This window comes from Macrotis lagotis, chromosome 5, assembly GCF_037893015.1.
Source record: "Macrotis lagotis isolate mMagLag1 chromosome 5, bilby.v1.9.chrom.fasta, whole genome shotgun sequence".
Classification (NCBI taxonomy): Eukaryota; Metazoa; Chordata; class Mammalia; order Peramelemorphia; family Peramelidae; genus Macrotis; species Macrotis lagotis.
In genome coordinates this window covers 131,455,367-131,477,171 of record NC_133662.1, presented here as the reverse complement: position 1 = coordinate 131,477,171, position 21,805 = coordinate 131,455,367, and the positions used below count along the sequence as shown (strand labels likewise).

The window sequence follows — 21,805 nt, the reverse complement described above, 5'->3', positions numbered from 1 at the left end:
CATATGCGGAAGTTAGAAAAAAAAGGTTCACTTACATCAGATCTTCCATTTGAATTAGATATAAAAGAGTAAACATAGCTAATACATATTCAGTTGGCCTCTGTTGATAGAAATCTGCAGGTGTTTCTGGAGTTAGTAAAAGACATATTGGAAGTTACTTAGAAAAATGCCTAGAGTGTAGTAAATAAAAATAATGGGGTTAACGAAGCTGTTTCCAGGAAGGTTAGTAGTTTAATGAGTTTTGCTTTGTGTCTCCCAACGCCCCCTCCCCCCTGCATCCCCCTTCCCAAGACCTTATTTAGTATTATAAAGATTATCGTCAAGATTATTATTGTTATGGTTACTTTTTTGGCCACCGTGTCGGCTCAATAGTAAAGCACTTCACTGACAGCTGGCAGTTGATCCCACAGAAGCTCCGGGGTTGCTGAACTAGGCAGTCTTGTTCCCTGACTTGAAACGAGCTGACTTTTGTTTTTTCCCCCCCAGAATTAACAGCAGCCTGAAGGAAACTACTTCAGAGAGCCTGCAATGAGTTTCTCTCTTGTACAACTTAGATGGGTTAAGGCAAGTATGTACTGGACAGCCTTTAGGGCAAACAACCTGCCGTCTAGATAGACTTCAGTTACAAGGTCATCGTGGTACTGTATTATTATTATTATTGTTATTATTTATTACTACTACACTAAGGAGACTTGGTGCTATTAGGTGGATGGAGGACTGTCAAATGATTCTGAACTGGATACACCTTCACCCAGGCTCTCCCATTAGTTGGAATGCAGAAGGTAAAGGTAAAGAACGGGCAGCAGAGGGCACCGACGCTTCTCCTTTTGGACCTTCCAAAGGCCTGGCAGTTGTCTGTACATGCAGGAAATCCAAGAGAGGGTCTCCCGGGCATCTGTGTTTGTTAGGAAGAAGAGGCCAAGTGGAACTATAGATTTTTTGTGTCTCAGCTTATGCTTGGTGATGGTGGTTGTTTTTTGATTTTTTTAAACACAGATATGTTGCTTCTTGCTCTTTGTAAAACACAGGAGGCCATTGTGAAACAAGTTCTTTGAAAGGTCCTTGAGCTGACACACTGAAGTCACATTGCTTACTTGGACCTAAAAGAGAGAGATGGAGAAAAAAAGATGTTTATAATTAACTGGGTAATGGATTAGGACATTCTATTTATCACCTTCCTTCTCTTCTCCAAGTACAGGGTAGTAGTACAAATGAAGGGCATGTCAAAAGGGTTACAAGCATCTTTTTTCCCCTTTTATCAATTGTCCACCCCCCAAAAAAATTCTCAATTAGGTTAAGGAGGCACCATACAAATGTGGACTCCTGTTCCAAAATAGAAGATGTGTATAGGAAGGAGGTCATTGAATGTCAAATCAAATTTAACCTGTAAATGTGAGCATATTCTAATAGAATAATCTCATGGATGAATGACAGCACTACCATTTCTCTGGGTGTATTCAGCCCCAGTGAATGAGGCTCTCAGATCACAGGGAAATATGACCAAACTTTAAGACATGAAATCCTATTCTTAACTGAATATAAACTGGAAGATCACCTGAAGAATTTCAAGTCAGGAGAAGTCAGAACCACTTTAACCAAAAAGAAGGCTCTCTGTAAACTGAATGTGGGAGGAATAAAAAGAAAAGAAAAAGAAAAAAGAGAAAGGGAAAAAAAGACCTTTCATTTAAGACATCTGTGGCAGTGTTTTGAGAGCATTGTTCAGGGTCTTAGTCACACAACTGCTGTCATGTTTAATGGAAACCCCTGCAGCTAGAATGACACACAGCTATCAAAGCAGACTCTACTCAGTCTAAAGAATCTTATTCTTTTCCGTTGCTATGTGTATGTTTTTACTGTGCCTGAACAGACCATAATGGTAAATTACTTTGATTCGAAAATCTTAAGGTTTGTTGATAGAAAGGAGTTTGAAGGTTGCAAGCAGGCACATAAAGATGACAGACTGGAAATTCATGGATCCTAGGCCCTCTTCTATGAATTAGATTTGTGTTTGGTTGAGGGTTGACTATTCACTTGCTTGAATAGACAGCAGTTGCATGCCTTTCTAATCAGAGGCAATGTGGTAGAGTGGAAAGACCACTGAATCCAGAATTGGCAATCTGGGCTCATATATTAGTATTGCTACCAGTCACCTTCATGACCTTGGGCCAGTCATGTAACTTCTCTAAGCCTCAGTTTTCTCATCTGTAAAATGATTAGATAAGATTAGGTTGACCTCTAAAGTTTCTTCCAGCTCTAAATGAATGATCCTATAACTAATATGTGTATTAAAAAATTGCAAGAGACTGTCATTTAAAAATACACAAATAAACTAATTTTAGGAACCAAAAAATCTGGAAAATGTTAGAATTTAAAAATTTCAGATGGTGCATATGAAGAAGTAGAATTGAGATACTATGATATTTTTAATTGAGTACTGAGTTTGGCTTAATGAATGCCTATATTCAGTTCTTAGTCTTTTCATGCAGGACAAGTCACTTAACTTCCCTAGGCTTCAATTTTTCTCATTTTTAAAATGAGGAGACCAGATTCAGTGACCTCAAAGGTGGCTTTCAACTTTAAATTTTTGAGTTTATGAATATAAGAGGAAAATTAATAGTTATTCTGGGTTAAATTCTTTTTAGACTAAAACTTGAAGAATGTTTTTAAGAGGACCCAGTAATGTACTCTTCATTATGTAAATTTCAAGAGTTTGGAGATGCTCTGTAAACAACCCCCATCTAACCCTTGAATTCTTATTCCACTATATAGACAATTTATTTTTTGGGGACATGAAGTTAGAATACTCTATTATCATTTAACTATGCCCAGATATTACTAAAGGAAAATCAAGTGTTTCAATTATATGATCTCATCTCTTCTTTTTTTCCTCTCTAGCTAGTAGATTGTCCCTTCTTTCTTCACCATTTTTTTACTTATCTTTTATTTTCTTCCTGACTATGGGCTGCTTCCCTATTGCCTACAAATAAACCCATATCTCCTGCATCTTCAAAAAGCCCTTAGTTGATCCATTCATTACTGCTATCATCCTCTATCTTTGCTCCCTTTTCTGGCTAAACACTATAAGAATTCTGTATCTTTCTTCAGTCAATGCCTGTACTTCTTTTCCTCTTACTCCCTTCTTAACTACATAGTTTGACTTCTGATCTAATCATTCACTGAAACAGCTCTTTCCAGCTACCAGTTCTCTTTTTGAATATTACCATTGATTGACAAATTTATTATGTATTTTTTACTTCCTGTTCACCATGTCTGAAACTTTCTCCCTTCTCATCTTTGTTTACTGGCTAACCTGGCTCCTTTCAAGTCTTTGTTAAAAAATCCCATCTTCTACAAGAAATTTTTCCCATTCCCCCTTAATACCAGGGCCATCCCTTTGTTGGCAAGTTGTTTCAGTCATATCTAAACTCTTCAAGACTTCATTTGGGGTTTTCTTGGCAAAGATACTAGAGTAATTTGTTAATACCTTCTTTGGCTCATTTGATAGATGAGGAAACTAAGGCAAACAAAGTTAAGTGACTTGGTCAGGATCGCATATTTAATAAATGTTTGAAACCAGATTTGAACTCAGGGTAATGATTCTTCCTGACTTCAAGAATGGCAATAATATGCACTATCAAGACAACTAGCAACTCCTTCTCTCTGTTAATTATCTCTAATTCATCTTTCCCATAGCTTGTTGAACAAAGTTGCTTTCATGTTGTCTCCCCATAAAACTATAAGATCTTTAAGGGTAGGTACTGCCCTATGTCATTCTTTGTAGGATCAGTGTTAGCACAAAATAGGAACTTATGAAATGTTTGCTGACTGATTGATTCACATTCCCAACTCCATATCATTGATGTAGCCAATTTATTTTAGGATAACATGAGGTGACAATACTCTGTCATCATCTGATTTTCTACATTCAGGAAGCCAAAATCAGTTTATTATAATTGTTTGACAAATATTCTAAACTTCTTGTTTAAAATAGAGGATGCACATTATTTTGCTCAGTCTTATAATGTAGGTCATGGACTAGAAAAAAATCATCTCTGACATTTCAGTGACTGTAGATTTTTTCTTTTTGAGATGTACTAATACACAAGGTTCATTTGAGCATTTTTTTAAAGTGGCATCATTAGGTTTCTTCTTTTTTTGCAAGGAAATGGGGGTAAGTGACTTGCCTAGAGTCACATTATCACTATGTTTCTAATGTAGATGATTCAACATTTCAATCATAGAGAGAGAGAGAGAGAGAGAGAGAGAGAGAGAAGAGAGAGGAAAGGGGGAGGGGAGAGAGAGAGAGAGAGAGAGAGAGAGAGAGAGAGAGAGAGAGAGAGAGAGAGAGAGAGAGAGAGAGAGAAAGCAGAGACAGTACAGAGACAAGCATTAAAATTCTGGTAGGTTGCTACTTTCTAGTTTGTTAGGGTTCTGACTTATCAGGTCATAGATTTGGAACTTGTAGGAATCCCAGGGGTCATGTAATCCCAACTTCTTATTTTATAAATAAGGCAAACAATAGGTTTCAATCTGGGATATGAACCTAAGACTAGGTAGTGTAATTGATAGAACACTGGTCTTGGAATCAGAAAGACTCATCCTCTTGAGTTCAGATATGACCTTAGACACATTATCTATGTGACCTGGGCAAGAACTTAACCCTTTTTGTTTCAATTTCTTACCTATAACATAAACTGGAGAAGGAAATAGCAAACCAATCCAGTATTTTGCCAAATAAACCCCAAGTAGGTTCAAAAAGAGTTGAAAATGACTGAAAAAAGATAGTTTAGCCTCTGACTTCAAATATAATTTCTTTATTGTTCCATGCTGCCTTTGTGAATGATGCTGTCTACATCTTTCCCCCAAAGTATTCTTTGTAAATGATAATATAATTATCTATGTATGAGTTGTGATAGTTAAGGGTAAGTATTATACTTATCTTTAGACTAAATACCTTAAAATTATTTCTACCTTTTATTTCTTTTAATTTTATTTTTGAATATATCCCTCTCCTTTCCCTGTAGAGAACTATCCATTGTAATAAAGACTGAAAAGTTCAAAAGACCAATTAAAGAAAAAGTGATAATCACATCTATTTAGTCTTAGGCCATAAACAATATTTCATATCTCCTGTTCCCCACCTTTGTGAAGAAGGGAGGTACTTTTTTATCAGCTCTTCTACAGGAAAATACTTGGTCATATCTACAAAGTGTTGAGTTGTTTTTGTCATCATCATTGTTGTTCTTTCCATCTACACTGTAATATATCTATATCCACACATATGTGTATATTAATGTAGATTTCCTAGTTCTGCTTATTTTACTCTGTATTAATTCAAATATATACATATCCTTCTCCAGATTTAGTAGCTGTTTTCTAAATGACACAGTAATATTACATTACACTTATGTACCACCATTTCTTTAGCTATTTACTAATTGATAGGCACGAACTTTGTTTCAAGTTCTTTGCTATTTTGTATACCGGTAACTTCTTTCCTGATTTTGGCTTCTATGAAGCATTTAACTAATTTCTCTGAGCCTAAGATCATAGTTATTTCACCTTTTTCTTAACAAAATTTTAAAGTACTTTCCAGAATGGTCAGATGAATTTATAACTCCCCAATAGTATTGAAAAGGCATGTATATCTTTCTATAGTTTGTCCAACTTTATTTCTATCTCATATCATCTTTGCCGATTTAAGTGTGAAGTTAACCAAGAGTGACTTTGAATCATGTTGTCTTATTAATATATTTGAGAAACTTTTAATATGATTATTTTATAGTTTATAATTCCTTTGAGTCCATTTATTCTTTAAATCCATTGATCATTTAGTCTTTTGGGTATGACTTTTAGACCAAGTAATTTTTATAGACAAAACTAACATATTGTTAAAAACTTTAAAATGTCATTATCTACCATTAGCATTCATTTCTGTGAATCTAAATTTCTTTTCCCATTTATTTGTTTCCTCTCACTAGCATCTGTTGATCAGCAAAGAGGATATTCATATGACTGTCTAATAGAGACAATGGGTATCACTAAAGCTGAGTAAGAGGAATGGCAATGTCTGGTGGGTGTTGATGGGCTGTTCCTGAGCATGGGCATATTTTCATTCTTTCCTTGGGCTGAAATTATGTGAGATCATGATTAGAGACAGCTTTTTGTGAGTGACATGTGGATGTATTTGTTGGCTTCTGCCTTATGACAGTCTTCCTTCTGTGCATTTAATAAAAGGAACAGAAGTGTGCATATGCATTTTGCTTCTTGCAACACAATAGAATCATTTACATAAGGGAGAAGCCAGCACTGAAATATTAAAAAATTGTATTTCCAAGAGTCATCATTCTGGTTTTCTTTGTCTCAGACACATGTCCCTACATATCTTCTGATTTCTCTGTGATGCTCATTTTTTCCTCTACCATAGCTATAAATATAACCAGTTTTTCTTTTTTTTCTTCTTCACATCTTTTTTTTTTTTTGCATTAATTTTTAAAAAAGTTTATTGATGCCTACTTTTTCTACCACAGTCATATTTGGATTTATCCTTTTTCCCTAAATGCAGTAAGCAACATATTTCTCTTGAACAAAGGAAAAACCATGAAGCAAAATCACCAAATGCAGGGAATATGTTTGCTGGCATATGCAACATTCAATACCTGTGGTTCCCCACCCCTCTATTTAAAGGAGGGAGTTACTTTTCAATCTCTCTTCTCAGGGATTAAGACTGATCATTAGTATTGCCCAAAGCTCAAGGCAGTTTTGGTGGTGTTTTTTTCATATTATTGATGTTATTGCATATATTCTTCTTTAGTTCTGCTTATTTCTCATTGAATTACTTCTTACAGATATTTCCAAGTTTCTTTGAATTCTTTTATTCAGTTTTTCTTGTAGGATTTCCATTATGCTCATATACCACAATTTTTCAAATGTTGACTTGCTGATGAGCAACCACTTCTTCACTACCACAAAAGTACTGCTATAAATATTTTCACACATATAAGTCTCTCCCCATCCTGGACCTCCTGGCATACATATGTTAGCAACATACACTGGGACATTTCTTTGCTATGGGTTTCCTTGAATGAGTGAATTAGAAGAACAATGATTAGTCTTGCTATTTACTGACTGCCCAGTACAGTGTCATTACACAAAAACATCATTAACACATTTTAACTAAGCCTATCATAACATCCTAAAAACCCATTGTAATATTATCTGGTCATTTCCTTAAGACACAAACAAAGGAGAACATTCTTCCTATGGAACTAACAGTAACTAACAGTATCCCTGTAGGATCAACTTTGTTTTAGTTAGGGGATTATTTTCTAGTCTGTGGATCTTCCAAAGCTTGTCTTGCTTTGTGGCCATTGTGCAGTTTCCCCTAGAGGCACTGTCAAGGCACAGGGAGACAGAAAAGGAAGGAAATATTAATAAGCACATTTTAGAAGTACTTAGAAGATATGCCATATTATAGTTCATTTGCTAGATGGGGAAACTGAGGCTCAGATATTACATGACATTAGTAGTTTGAGTAGAATGTATGACTGCAAAAAAAGTGGTTTTTAAAGAATAGTCTTTGAATTTCAATTATCTGTCTTTATACTTCCATAGGTAAATGTAAGTTCTTTGCACAAATTTCCCAGTATTTATGATTTAAAAGGCACATCAGAACAAGGAAACTGAAGCCATTCTTCTAAACTATGACATTTTTAAAAACAAGTAAAAATCCGTATGGAACTTTATTATAATGAAGAATGTTTAGGATGTTACTTTTTTTTGGCAAGGCAATGGGGTTATGTCACACAGCTAGGGAATTAGTGTCTGATGTCGGATTTGAACACAGGTCCTCCTGATTCCAGGGCCTGTGCTTTATCCAGCTGCTCTGATGTTACTTTCCCAATTGAAAAAATTTGTAGTTTCTTCAAGGTACTATCTATATGTCCACTATTGTGTGATGCATGGTTGTACAGTGGAAAAGGAATTAGTTTTTGAGAGTAAAAAGGCTCAAAGACTGCCTATAATAACCTGTGTGATCCTGGGCAGGTCACTTTAATCTTTCTGTGCCTCAGTTTCCTCATCTGTAAAATGAAGGGATTGAATTGGATAAACTCCAAGTTCCCTTTGAATCTATGATCCTAAACTATCCCAAATCTCTCTTTTACTGGTTTCATGAACAAATGCATTAAATGTATTATATTCAGCGATTTTTACTTGTAGTTACTTTGGCTATGTATACAAATATAAGCATGCAGTCTCTGCCCTCAGGGAGCTAATAGATGGAGCCACACATACAAAGGAGTTGAAATGGGAATGTTTTGGAAGTGTCAATTTATTATATTAGAACTAGAGTTGGAAAGGGGTGTAGAGAGAGACACAAACCAGGTGGTGTGTCAAAGTGGGAAGCTGTCCAGGGAGTAGTATAGTGGGTTTAGGTCAGGGCTAAATATGGTAAATGCTAACGAGGCAGAAGCCTAATGTCCAAGGATGCTATTATGTAGGAACATAGCATTTTTCTCAGTATACTTAATACATCCATTTAGCCTAGTATCTAGAAACTGGGATATATGAGAGTATCTAGTGAATGTTATCCCCTCCCCTCTGCTATTCTATGAGAAACAGGATGTGGATGTGGCTAGAAAATTGACTTAGGAGTAAGGAAGAGATGAATCAAGCCCCACTGCTAATACACTTTGTTCTGCCACCTTGAACAAATCAATTAACCTCTATGTCTTAAGTCCTTGGCTAAACCTCCAATTTGCAAAGTTGGTGCCAACTTACACTGGAAGAAGTTTCCTCAGTGAGAGCTTCCAATATTAGTGAAATAACAGGCCTTATTCTAATCTCCACTCCCTGACTAAAATTTAAACTTCTCGAAGGAAGAGAGAATATATTTTATTTTATCTCTGTATGCTTAGCACCTGGTACATTGCCTTGCATTTCTCAAATGTCTATTGACCAAAAAAAAGAAATGAAGATACTCTACATTAAATATTACTATTATTATTAAGTCTTATTGGCACCTCCTCTTTTCTAGGTAGCAAGGTGGTTGCAGAAAATGGAGTTTCAGCCCAGGAGGCAAAAAAGACCTTGATTCAGATTTGGCCTCAGATATTTACCATCTATTAGTTTAGTCATTTCAGTCCTGTCTGACCTTCTTGACCCCTTTTGAGATATTTTTTGGGCAAGATACTGGAGTAGTTTGCCATTTTCTTCTCCAACTCAGCTTACAAATGAGGAAACTGAGGCTTTCCCAGGGTCATATAGCTAAGTATCAGAGGCTAGATTTGAACTCGGATCTTACTGACTCTAGGACTAATTTCTAGCCACTGCATCATCTAGCTACCCAGCTGAATGACCTGTGGCAAGTCATTTAATCTCTGTCTCAGTTTTCTTGTGTGTAAAATGATTTTTAGTGAGATAATATTTGTAAAGGACTTGAAAAATTTAAAGCACTGTATATTACTATTGGGATTATTTCTAATCTTTACTACTTTGCACTTACACAGCAGTCATTTAGCTATTTTTCGTCAAATTTTTAGTTGATTAATGTATTAACCTGGTTGGTCTTTGGGTCTCATGTATCTCTCTTTCCTTACTCCAATCCATTTCCATTCAATTACCAAAATGGTCATTTTTTAAAATTGAATTTTATTTTTTCAGTTAGTAAAAAATTTCCTCCTCTTGCTCAAACTTACCCTCCAAAACACACATTGAGAAGAAAAGAAAAACAAAACTCCTGTTACAAACCTATTTGTCAAGCAAACAGAAAATTCATTTTGGATATGTCCAAAGGAAAAAATGTGTACCTCTATCCAATTATGAAATTAATCAGTCTTGAACACATTCACATTTTGAGGGGTCCAAATATACAAATGCAATGATAAATAGAAGACAGGAGCAGCAAACTATATGGATACTTGAGGAGAAACCTGGTACATTAATAAGAGTAGGGCTAACTGTAGGAATACAGACATCATTTCTGAACCTCAGATAAATCACTTTAAAAATCAACATTTTAAGAAAATGTGGTACATAATACAAAGAGAAATGATTATGTTAGAAAAATAACACTGGTGGAATAAACATATTGAAACTATTCTGTCAAAAATATCATCATCAATTCTGAATTATCTTCTCATTCCTGCACTTTAAGAAACATCACAAAAACAAAGTTCTTACATGTACATGGGCTGTAGTTGTAAATGAGATGTCTTCTGTGGACCTTGATAGCCATAAGAGTCAAATCCACCTATGAAATCAACTGAAAAGAGAAAATTATATTTATTAGAAACAATGTTTGAAGAGATAAACAAGAATAAAGTTTCCCAGAGCTTAATATGGACAGAACACCTAATAATCTGTTAAATTGAGAGTGACTAATAGTGGAGGATGTAAAAAAGGTAGTTCCTTCAAGGTAATGACTTTTTTGTGGTCTCAGGGAATCAATTACAGTTTTACAAGAATTTTCTTATATGTGAGAAAGAATTATGTACTCATCTCAAATTAGAAAATCCTAATTGGAAATTTTTTTCTCTATCTACTTTCCTGCTGGTAGCTTTGGTTTTCCCTGACTCCCGATGGTAAGAGAGAAACTTAGAAAAGTATAAAAAGACTGAAGCATCTTTTAGTTTCTAATGATGTTGACAAGGAGTTAAAGTATAGAAAAGTCAATTTCTATGAAAGTAAAATAGAATTACAGTGATTTCATGTGGCGGACAGGATGGAGGTTTACACAAAATGGGTCTGACATTCAACACAAACCAGCAAGAAACAGCAAGAATGTGCTACATATTGTTAGACGCTGTAATGCTCCATTTATTTAGCAAAATAAATTGAATTATGTTCCTCCTCCAAAAAAAATTCCATGCACTGAGGATGATGGAAAAATGATGAGGCAAGATATAAGTAGGCAACATCTGATATCTTCATTTTGCCTGATATCTTGGTAGATGAAAGTTAGAGGTGAAAAAGGTTAAAAATTGAGTCTCTACAAAAGACATTCTCATAGATATTAAGAACTGATAATTTTCTGGGGAGAGAGGTCAGGAATATGTTTATTAATGATCAAATATAAATGAACAAGGCAATTACCTGATATAATGAATGGAGAACTGGACTTGAACTCAGGAAAACCATGTGAACCTGGGGCAAGTCACTTAATCTGTGTTTACCTTCAGGATATTTTCTCATTTCTAAAATGGGGCTAATATTGGTACCTACCCTCCTCATGATTATCATGAGGATCAACTATTTGTAAAGTGATTATGAACACTGTTACTGCTAATGAAAGAATCTTGTAAGGAAAGTCTATTATAATAAAAGTCTTGCCTAGGATACACTGGAAACAAAGCCACTCATGATGAGAACAGACTCAGCTACCATACTCCAGCTATCTTGCTGTGACATAGACTTAGGAATCTCACTTTTAGTAATTATAGTAAGTGAAAAGACTATTCAAGTATCTGGCTTGTAGTGCTTGTGCTTTGGAGTTTTTGAACAAGCCTGATACTAACCACTTGATCCACTTGATCTCAGACTTCAGTTGGTCTCCGTACCATATGGAGGTAGCTAGCTGTTGGAGTGGAGAAAGTCAGAAAGCGCTTGCTTTGCAGCTTCCTTTGAGTGCTTTCTAGTTAAATAAACCTGGACAAGTCATTTACTCTCTTTCAGCCTTAGGTTTTGTTTTGATTTTTAAGCTTCACTTCTACTTCCCTTATCTACTCATACTCTCTCTCTCTACTTGAACTCTCCCAAACTTTTCATCTGACCTCAAACATTCCATGGCTCCCCTTCCCCTTACTTTCTCATCTGAGAATCCTGCCTCACATTTTACAGATAAAATTGAGGCCATTTTCTATGAACTCTCCTCCCTCTCTTCCTTATCTCCTGTCACTAAGATACCTTTTTTTCATCTTCTCTTCCCCCTCTGACTCACATGATGAAATGGCCTTACTCCTTGCCAAGGCAAACCTCTATACCTGCTCAAATGATCCTATTCCATCCTGTCTCCTCCAATTGATTGACCCTTCTGTCATCTCCATTCTCACTTATTTTCAATCTCTCTCTCTCTCTCTCTCTCTCTCTCTCTCTCTCTCTCTCTCTCTCTCTCTCGCTTATTTTCTACTTCTTAAAACATGTCCATGTTCTCCCTTATTGTGAAAAGACCCTCACTTTATCTTTCCATCTCCACTAACATCCTAAATCTCTTTTGTCTTTTATAGCTAAACTCCTTGAAAACATCATCCTCAATAGATGTTTTTGTTTATTCATTTGATTTTTTTCTTTTACTCTCTTTTCAACCCCTTACAATCTGGCTTCTGAACTTATTCTGCTCAACTGCTCTCTCCAAAGTTATTAATGATCTTTGTTGTCAAGTCTAATGACCTTTTCTCAAACTTCATTCACCTTTTATACTGTTTATACTCTTTTCCTTGATAATCTCTTCTCTCTCTAGCTTTTTGAAATACCTTTCTCTTCTGGTTTTCCTTTTATCTCACTGCACCTTCTTTTTCTCTCTGCTGGATTCTCCTCCAGATCACATCCTCTAACTGAGGGTGTCCCTTAGGGTTCTGTCCTGGACCATCTTCTCTTTTCCTTCTATTCTATACATGGCGATGTCATCAGCTCCTATGGATTTAGTTTCCATCACTGTGGTGATGAATTTTAAGTCTACCTATCCTGCCCCAGTTTTGATTCTTTGACACCTTGAATTGGATATCCAGGACACTTCTCAAACTCAACATATCCAAATAGAATTCATTATCTTTCCCCTTAAACCCCATCCCTCTCCTACCTTTCCTATTTCTGGAGAGAGCAATACAATCTTTCTAGTTCCTCAGGGTCACAACCTAGGAGTCATTCTGAAATCCTCACTGACTTCACATCCATATCCAAACTCTTGCCAAGGTCTCTCGATTCCATCTTTGCCATATTCCTCAAACAAGTCCCCTTCTCTCCCTGTTACTGCCATCAACCTGGTGTAGGTCACAATCACCTCACTCCTGGATTATTGCAAGGTGGATCTGCCTGCCTCAAGTCTCTCCTATATGTCCAGTCCTATCACTACCCACTCAATAAACTCCAGGGGCTTTCTGTTGCCTCCAGGAGCAAATACAAAATGTATTTGCTGAATTCATAGTCCTTCATAATCTAGTTCCCTTCCACCTTTCCACTCTTCTTACACATTACTTACCAGACATATGATTTTCAATCCAGTAATATCTCCTGGTTGTTCTATAAACTAGAAACTTCATCTCTGGTCTCTGGGAATTCTATCTTCCATTTCTGAGTCTCAAATTAAATCTCCCCTTTTATAAGAAGACTTCCCAAAGTCTGAGTCTTTTTCTTAATTTCAGTGCCTTTCCTCTATTATTTCCCATTTCGTGTGTGTGTGTGTGTGTGTGTGTGTGTGTGTGTGTGTGTGTGTGTGTGTGAGAGAGAGAGAGAGAGAGAGAGAGAGAGAGAGAGAGAGAGAGAGAGAGCACTTGCTTTGTCTATAATTATTTTCAGGTTATGTCCACCACTAGATTATAAACTCCTTGAGGGTAGGGACTATGTCTCCAATCTCTTAACACAATTATAAACTTTTACTAAATACTTATTGATTACTAAAATGGAAGTAATAGTAACCCCAACTTCATAGAGCTGTGAGGAACAAATGACATATGTGGATCACTTTGCAAACTTTAAAGGACTCTTTGAATGCTAGTTATTCTTATGACAAAATAAATGACTAAAGGAATAACTCTTAACTCTTCATCTTTTTAGGGATTATGAAGTTCTAGGAAAGAAACTGAAGACTTTAGGGACACAGATGGTGTTTTTAATCACTGCTGCCAATTTAAGGAAGGGATTTCAGAAGAGAAAGGAGGATATGGGAAGTGAACAGCTGGTCAAGAAGAAGGTGTCAGAGAATGGGATTTGTATTCTGGGCCATGCTTTAGATACAGGAATTATGGGCTCTTAGCCAGGGATGAAGTACATTTTAAAGAGCAGCAAATCTATACACATACACACACACACACACACACACACACATATATATATGTACACCTGATTGAAAGGAGCTTATTATGAAATTGGAGGAGGGAATAAATGTTCACATATATTTGAATTCATATATAACAATAATACTAGATAGTCTGTATAACATAGAGTAACAGGTCCAACATAGGAAAAAAATCAATATAGAAACCCAGTAATTTACAGAAGAAAATATCCAAGAAGGATATTAATAATGTTGAAGATATGAGAATAGTCAACTGTGTATTCTTGGTACAATAGCATTTCAGTTTCTCCTTCTACATATCCTCATCAATGTGTTCTTTACCATATTTCTTTTATCCTGCTTGTGTTTTCCCCTTTCATGAATGTTTCTTGATTTATAACACTATATTAACACCTACTTCTATGTAAACTGTCTTGAATATGGAACTCTTTTACTGATATATTTTAGCCATATATCTCATCCAACCAATCCAGGGATTCCTTGGAGGTCAAATTTACCTGTTTGTCAAAAGATAATTTTGCTTGTTACATCCTCCACAAACCTTTTAGTTCCCTAATCTCCAGCAACTACCCCCAATTTATATAGACCTCTGGACCATTTATTATGAGGCACTCTGCTTGGTAGTCAAAAATGGCTAATTACCTTCACTATTGGGTTTTTTGCCATCTATCTTAGGGTTGACTAATTAGCATAGCTATACCTTTATCATTAATCTACAGAGTCCCCTCCATCTGTGCTTGGTGGGTCTGACTGTTTTAAGTCCTGGTCTTGATTAATCCTCTTGATTATCAGGGGGAGAGGGGACCACACTACCTCCCTATGTCTGAGAGCTAACATACCCTGATACCACTTTCAGCTGAGGATGACCCATCCATTTCCCTTCCCAAACTATTTCTGATTACAAGTATCTGTTGATAAGCCTGCTTATTTATTGATTTCACATCACCAGTTTTCCTTGGTTTCCTAGCACCTTGTAAGATTCCCTCATGATATCTGGCAACATCAGGATACTGTACTTTTGACAAGAGCTTAGATACTCCCAGTAGTCTATTCTACCTCTTGTGATTCCTCTTAGGGTATGTGGAGAACAAGTTATTTCTTTAGCCAAAAACTAGGGTTTGTCGTAAACCTTCACTCCACCTTCACATCCCACCTTCAAATAAGCAGAGCCAGGAGGGATGGTACATATTTTAGAAAAAACTTACTCATTCATTACACTATCCATTTTTTGTATTCTGACAGAATAATATAACAATACAATGTTGTGATTGATCAAAAAAATCACTCTGACCTGGATTTTTAACTATGATGGAGAGTGGTGTACTGCTCCAATATTTTCCTCAGTCATCTTTCTTGTCTTATTGAAGAGGCTTTTATACTTGTTACATTCTTAAAGTCATTTCTTTTTGTGTCCCATATCTTAAGGAGCATTTATTTAAGCTTTCTTAAACAATTCCTTTCTTTAATTGAACATTATGGAAGTGATTTTCTCAGATTCATCCCTTATGGCTGTGATTCCAATGCTAATTTCTCCAATGGGTGGAATGAAGTCTTCATTTCAACATCTTGGCATATTCCTTACATCACTTAGAGTCTCATCAGAGAATGTGAAAAGAAGATTAAGGATTTCACTGGCTTTGATGACATCTTTCCAAGATTCTGTCCCTATCAGCGACAAAAGGCACTGCCTTTGATTTTTAGCATGGTGAATGGGAATTGGGCAAACAAGAGCTAGCATAGATCTAGATTGCTTTTACTGTGAAGCAGGCTTGCTCCTTATCATGTGCTATGTATCATAACCTACACATGTTCCTACAGGTCTCTTACTGAAATGAGTTGAAGTGGTATGAATTGTTTTTAGAAAATCACACATATCAAAGTTCAGTGACAGTATATACGTATTTTTTAAAATACTGAACCATGTGTAATCAGATGTTTTACGAACACTTATGCCAGACCTTTTCTTACTTTACTGAAACCATTTCATTAAGAACAATAATTCCTACATGATAGTGTCCTAAAGGTTTTGAAAATTAACTCACATTATGATTTGATCCTTAACATCCCATCAAAGAGGAAAACATGCATGATTATCCTTACTCTATAACTGAGAAAATAAAGACACAGAAAGGTCAAATGATTTAGCCCACATCACAGAGCAGTGATTAGAGCCATCACTTTTTGCACCCTCTATAATGGTTTCAAATCATATTTATAGTCTGACTTAATTTTCCTATCTGCAAAGTGGGCATAATTATATTTGCCTCCTAAGAGAGGTTATTAGGAATGCTAATAAGTTTATATTAATAAAATACTATATCAATTTTAATTATTAACATTTAATAGCACTAATATAGTGGAATTAGGAAATTACCAAGTTGTAGAAAATCCTTTCTGAATAAATATCTTTTGTAAAAACTATGTCGTGTAGTGAGCTTTCCCCTTCTATTTAAACATTTTAATAATGAACACTGAATTCAGCAAACCCTAAACTGTATATTTTTATGAGTGTTGGCTGTGATGAATAGTAACATAAAATTATACCTTTGTTGTTAATGAAAAAGTCACCAGTCAAGATACATGCTTTTGAAGATAGAGGTGGAAAAGACCACAAGGGGAGGTTTTTATAACTATCCCCAGAAAGCTGAACATACATGTTTAGAAGAACCTGATTTATAGGCATTAAAGGAATTTGTGTGGGTAAATGAAAATAATGTCTATGCCTATTATCCCTACAGGAGGGGATGTCAAGGGTCCTTACTGCCAATTCTACAAAAGAGATTTAGAGCATAACCAACCTTAGGCCAAAGCACAAAGCAGCAAACTGAATGTGTTCTCCTGCCCCCTGCTAGACCAACTTCATGGTGGCAGTGATTCAGTTGACTATACAAAGCTTGAAGTATCCAGACTGTGCTGAACGCTCCCCATGGACTTAGAGCTATTTTTCTCTAAGCACAGAAAATGCAGCCCTTCTCCCTGGGTGCTTTATCCTGGATGTGCCTGAAAGGTCAGTCAAAGTGCCATGCCACAGATACATTCCTGGCAGTAGAAACGTGATTTGACTGAAATGAGACTCATTAGACAAATCAGTGCAGATGCTGCAGTTTTTAACCTTATTCATCAAAACTATTTTCTCAGGGTCTTCCTAGGGTCCTGTTCTGTGAATTAAAAAAAAAGTTTCTGTCTTTGACCAGAGCCAGAAAGAAAAAGTAATACCAAACATACCAGTACCTATTTTGGTAACCAAAATATTTTTGATAACATATATTTTTAATAATTTTCCTAGAATTATTAAACCTTCCTCCAACTTCTATTTTCAATGATAACTTGGAATTGTGTTCCCTTAATTAATTGGTTTCTTTGTATTTCAAGTTCCTGACACATAGGGACTTCACAAATGCTTATAGATTGGTTTATTCCATTCAATAATGGAAGTCAGATTTGTAAGGCCATTTTCTTGCATTTCTCTTACTGGCAAGGCCAACTAGAATCCACTTCCGATGACCATTTTTATATCCTTCCAATTTGGTTGGCAATGTTCAGTTACCTGTGACAGGTGTTATAGAAAGGACCCCCGTTTTGGGTAATTAGAATTAGAGGTTTTCTAAGGTGTCTTCCAAATCTAAGAAATTTCATTTCCATTTCAGTGAATATCTAAGAGAGGACACATAGTGGAGGGATTAAAGAGACTTTTTTAAAGGTTTTTTGCAAGGCAATGGGGTTAAGTGGCTTGCCCAAGGCCACACAGCTAAGCAATTATTAAGTATCTGTGGTTGCATTCGAACTCAGGTACTCCTAACTGCAGGGCCGGTGCTCCATTCACTATGCCACCTAGCTGCCCCCTAAAGAGACTGCTTAATTTAGTTTATCTCACCTCTGAAATGAGTTTGTGTGACCATGGTAAAGTCATTTAGCCTTTCAATGACCCATGCAACTCTAGAGGATCATAAATGTTAGGACAATTCCTTATTCATTTTGGTAAAGGGAGTTTCTTCATTAGGGAGCTTTATACATTGATGAACTCAGAAAATCTCAGAAAAAAGATAGATGATATACTACAGTTACTTGGGGAATTTATTCCTGGAGGCAAGCTGTAGGAGTAAAATGGGTTAGTTGACATTGTTGAGATTATAATATGGGCAGAAGTTGGAACCACCTCTATTTTTAACAGGAAGTTGCCTCTTTTTTTTTTTGCTGCCAATTGTCATTTTAGTACTAATCTGGATTTCTCTAATACTGTCAAAGCAACATCACCTGTCCAATCATTGGGTTTGTGACCTCAGTGTCACTGTTGATTTCTTGCTCTCATTCATCCCATTTATACACTCATATAGCCAACCACCCTAGTTCAGGACCTCATGACTTCTTGCCAGACTACTGCCCTAACTTTCTAATGGATACCTAAAGTCTCACCCCTCTCCACTCCAGCTAACACAAGTGACTTTTCAAAAATGCAAGTGTGCATGCCTTTTTATTATCTCTGGGATCAAACATAAACACCTTTGTCATTTTGGTTTTTCAATTATTTCAGTCATATCTGATTCCTGATAACCTTATTTGGTGTTTTCTTGGTTTTCTTGGTTTGCCATTCCTTCTCCAACTCATTTCACAGATGAGGAAACTGAGGCAAACAGGGTTAAGTTACTTGCCCAGGGTCACAGTTAGTGAGTGTCTGAAACCAGATTTGAACCCAGAAAGATGAGTCTTTCTGAATTCAGGTCTGACATTCTATTCACTGTTCCATATACTTTGTCATTTAATGATCTTTGTAACTTGGATTCTTCCTGCTTTTCCAGTCTTCTTTCACTGTACTCCACTAGGATGCTGACTTTCTTGTAATTCCTCAAATGCAACACTCCATTTCCTTTCTCCATGTCTTGACATTGGCTGTCCCCGAGCTCTTTCATAATAGTATCTTAATTCCCCTGCCTTCTTCACAGTTGAAGGAATTAAATTTCAAATCTTCTCTAGGAAGTTTTTTTTTCCTGGTACCCCTCCCCAGCTATTAAAACCTTGCTCCTGACAACGCATATATTTTGTATGCATCCAGATATTTACCTCTTGTCTTCCTATTCATTGAGGTCAGGTACTATGCTTGTTTGTTTTTGCCTTTCTTTTATTCCCCAGTTTCTCTCACAATGCCTGTTATATAGTAAATGCCTACAGACTTTCCTGGACTGATTCATGTAATCAAATATAATTAAAGTCCATTTAATTCAACAAACATTTAGTAAGGGCCTACTATAGGTAAGGCATTATGAATACAAAGACAAGAACAAAACCATTCCTACCCCAGATGACCTCAAAGGTAATGGAAAGACTCCTAATGAGTATAAGTAGGCAGCAGTTTATTAACAATCCAGAAATCTCCCCTACAGCAGTCTTAAGAAGCAGGCATTTAGCTTTACAATTCTGGGTTGGGGGACTCACTTCTCTGTTGGATTGTTCTAATTGTAAGGAAAGCTCCCCCCCCATGCCCACAGGTTTGCTGCCATGTGTAGCTCACACATTTGTGATTATGCCTGTGGCTGCCTCTCTATAGCCTTTGCTTGACAATACCAGCTCAACCTTCTGGGGTTAAGTAAAATGAGCTCAGCCTTTCTTCATGACAGATATTAATATATCTGAAGACAGATATATGACCCTTTTTAAGTCTGCTCTTACTAAATAGCTAAATTATTCCACCAATCTTCCTATACTCTGTAAGGTATATCTCCAGTCCCCTCATCATCTTGGTCACACTCCAGTTTATCAATATCCTTCCTAAAATATGATGCCAGGAACAGGTGGCACAGTGGATAAAGCACTAGCCCTCAGATCAGGAGGATCTGTGTTCAAATTGGTCTCACTTACTAGTTGTGTGAGCTTGGGCAAGTCACTTAGTCCTGATTGCTTCACAGAAAAAAAATTAAAATGTATGTATTACAGAGCAAAATACTCAACATATGATCTGACCAGTTTTTCTCCCATTCTGGAAACTATGCTTAAATTAACTCCTAAAACTATATAAGCTATTATTGAAATAACCTTGAAAAGGTAATAGTCCTTTTTTGCATTGCAAGTTTAAGGATGAAATAAGACCCCAAAATATTTTATATGCATTCATTCATTCAGTAAACATTTATTAAGTAACTATGCAAAGTCCTGGGGATATAAAAACAGACTGGGATACTTTTAAGGAACTTGTAATTTATTTGCAGAAATGCAAATTTTATATGAGCTAAATTCATTAACTAAAGAAAATAGAGGATAGCAGAGGCACTTAGTGTCATAAGCTTTCCAACCATTGAGCAATCTTTCCTTTTGGTGGGGGATTGACCTTAGTCATAGAGCAACTGAGTCTGGGTGGAGGTCTGTGAGGTTCAGGTCAGTTAGGTGATGCAGTGGATAAAGCACCAAGTCTGGATCAGAAAGATCTGAGCTCAAATCTAGTCTCAGATACTTACTAGCCATATAACTCTGGGCAAGTCACTTAGCCCCGTATGCCTCAGGTTCTTTATCTGTAAAATGAACTGGAGAAGGAAATGTCAAACCACTTCAGTATCTTTGTGAAGAAAACTCCAAATAGGGTTAAAAAGAGTCCAAAATGATTGGAAAAACTGAAAAACAGACAGGGTTGGGAAATAATGAACCAGAGAGCAGGAGAAGATTTAGAGTCCCACCCATGAAGACATATGTTAGTCCAGAGCCAGGACACATTAGTGAGAGATACTACCCTGCAAAGTTTCCACAGTCTTACAAAGACTATCTCATTCAGCCTGATAATAATCCTGTGAGAGAGATACTACAGGTATTATTATAGCTAGGTAGTTACAGGTAGAGAAATTGAGATATAGACAGATTAAGTGATTTTCCTACAATAATTAAACTCTAGTAAGAGGCAGAGATGAATTTTGAACTAGGTTCTTATTGAATTCAAGTCCAACACTCTATCAACTACAGCACACTCACACAAAGAGGTTCAAACACATAGATATGAATATATGAAATCAAAACTCTCTTAAGACAACTAACGGCAAACCTCACCTTCAGAGGGTCAAGCATCTGGGTTGACTCTTCATGCTCTACTATCGAGTGGTTTCAAAATCCACTCGACTGATCTGCTCTCTCAAATGAAACTGCCTTCAATTAGATGTGACAATGCCATTCAGGTGAAAGTGAGGGAGCTGTTGTGACAGGTCAGCTAGTTAAGGTGGTCATGAATATTTGCTTTCAGTCAATATCCCAAGAGATGTTCAGAGTGCACAATGCACTTAAATGGATCAGCCTAAATTCAGATTGACTAGCCCATTCGCATATAAATTTTCAGAAAAGTGCAAATATGAAATCTGCATACCATATACATTTATGTAGTATATGAATATATTTTGCCATGTGATTTGGGACAAGAATTATATCCTTACATGATTTATTTCTCTTTAAATATGCAAAGCATATAATTTTGAGCATGGATAAATATCTTTATCAAGGGAAGTCAATATCCAATGGTTACTACAACATTTTTGTAGCTAAATTTGTGAAAGTGGTACAAGAATTTACTGTTATGCTTGGTGAAAACACTTAAGGCAGAGACAAATAATTTATGAGTATTCTTTTAAGTTTGGTTGCAAAATGCAGTATTCTTCAAAAGGGACACATCTACAGCTTTAAGTTCTCCATGACCCTAATATATTATATTTTTATACTGTTGGGCAGACAGTTTTGAGGTGAATTACTGAACTAAGATTGAAGTGAATGGTATCCTGTTCCTGGTCTGGCCACTAAGTATTACTGTAATTTTGGACAGATTAAATA

The 21,805-nt window shown here is 36.2% G+C and overlaps 1 protein-coding gene across 1 annotated transcript in view; it reads right to left on the bottom strand.

Moving 5' to 3' along the window:
• Nucleotides 1–288: 288 nt before the first annotated feature.
• NKAIN2 (sodium/potassium transporting ATPase interacting 2) overlaps nucleotides 289–21,805 on the bottom strand; it is a 1,359,833-nt gene continuing 1,338,316 nt past the window's right edge. The window contains exons 6-7 of the mRNA XM_074187495.1: nucleotides 10,183–10,264; nucleotides 289–1,100 (exon numbers count right to left, since the gene is read on the bottom strand). Coding sequence (XP_074043596.1) covers nucleotides 1,091–1,100; nucleotides 10,183–10,264 — 92 coding nt within the window. The 3' untranslated portion in view covers nucleotides 289–1,090. The remainder of the gene's footprint in view (nucleotides 1,101–10,182; nucleotides 10,265–21,805) is intronic.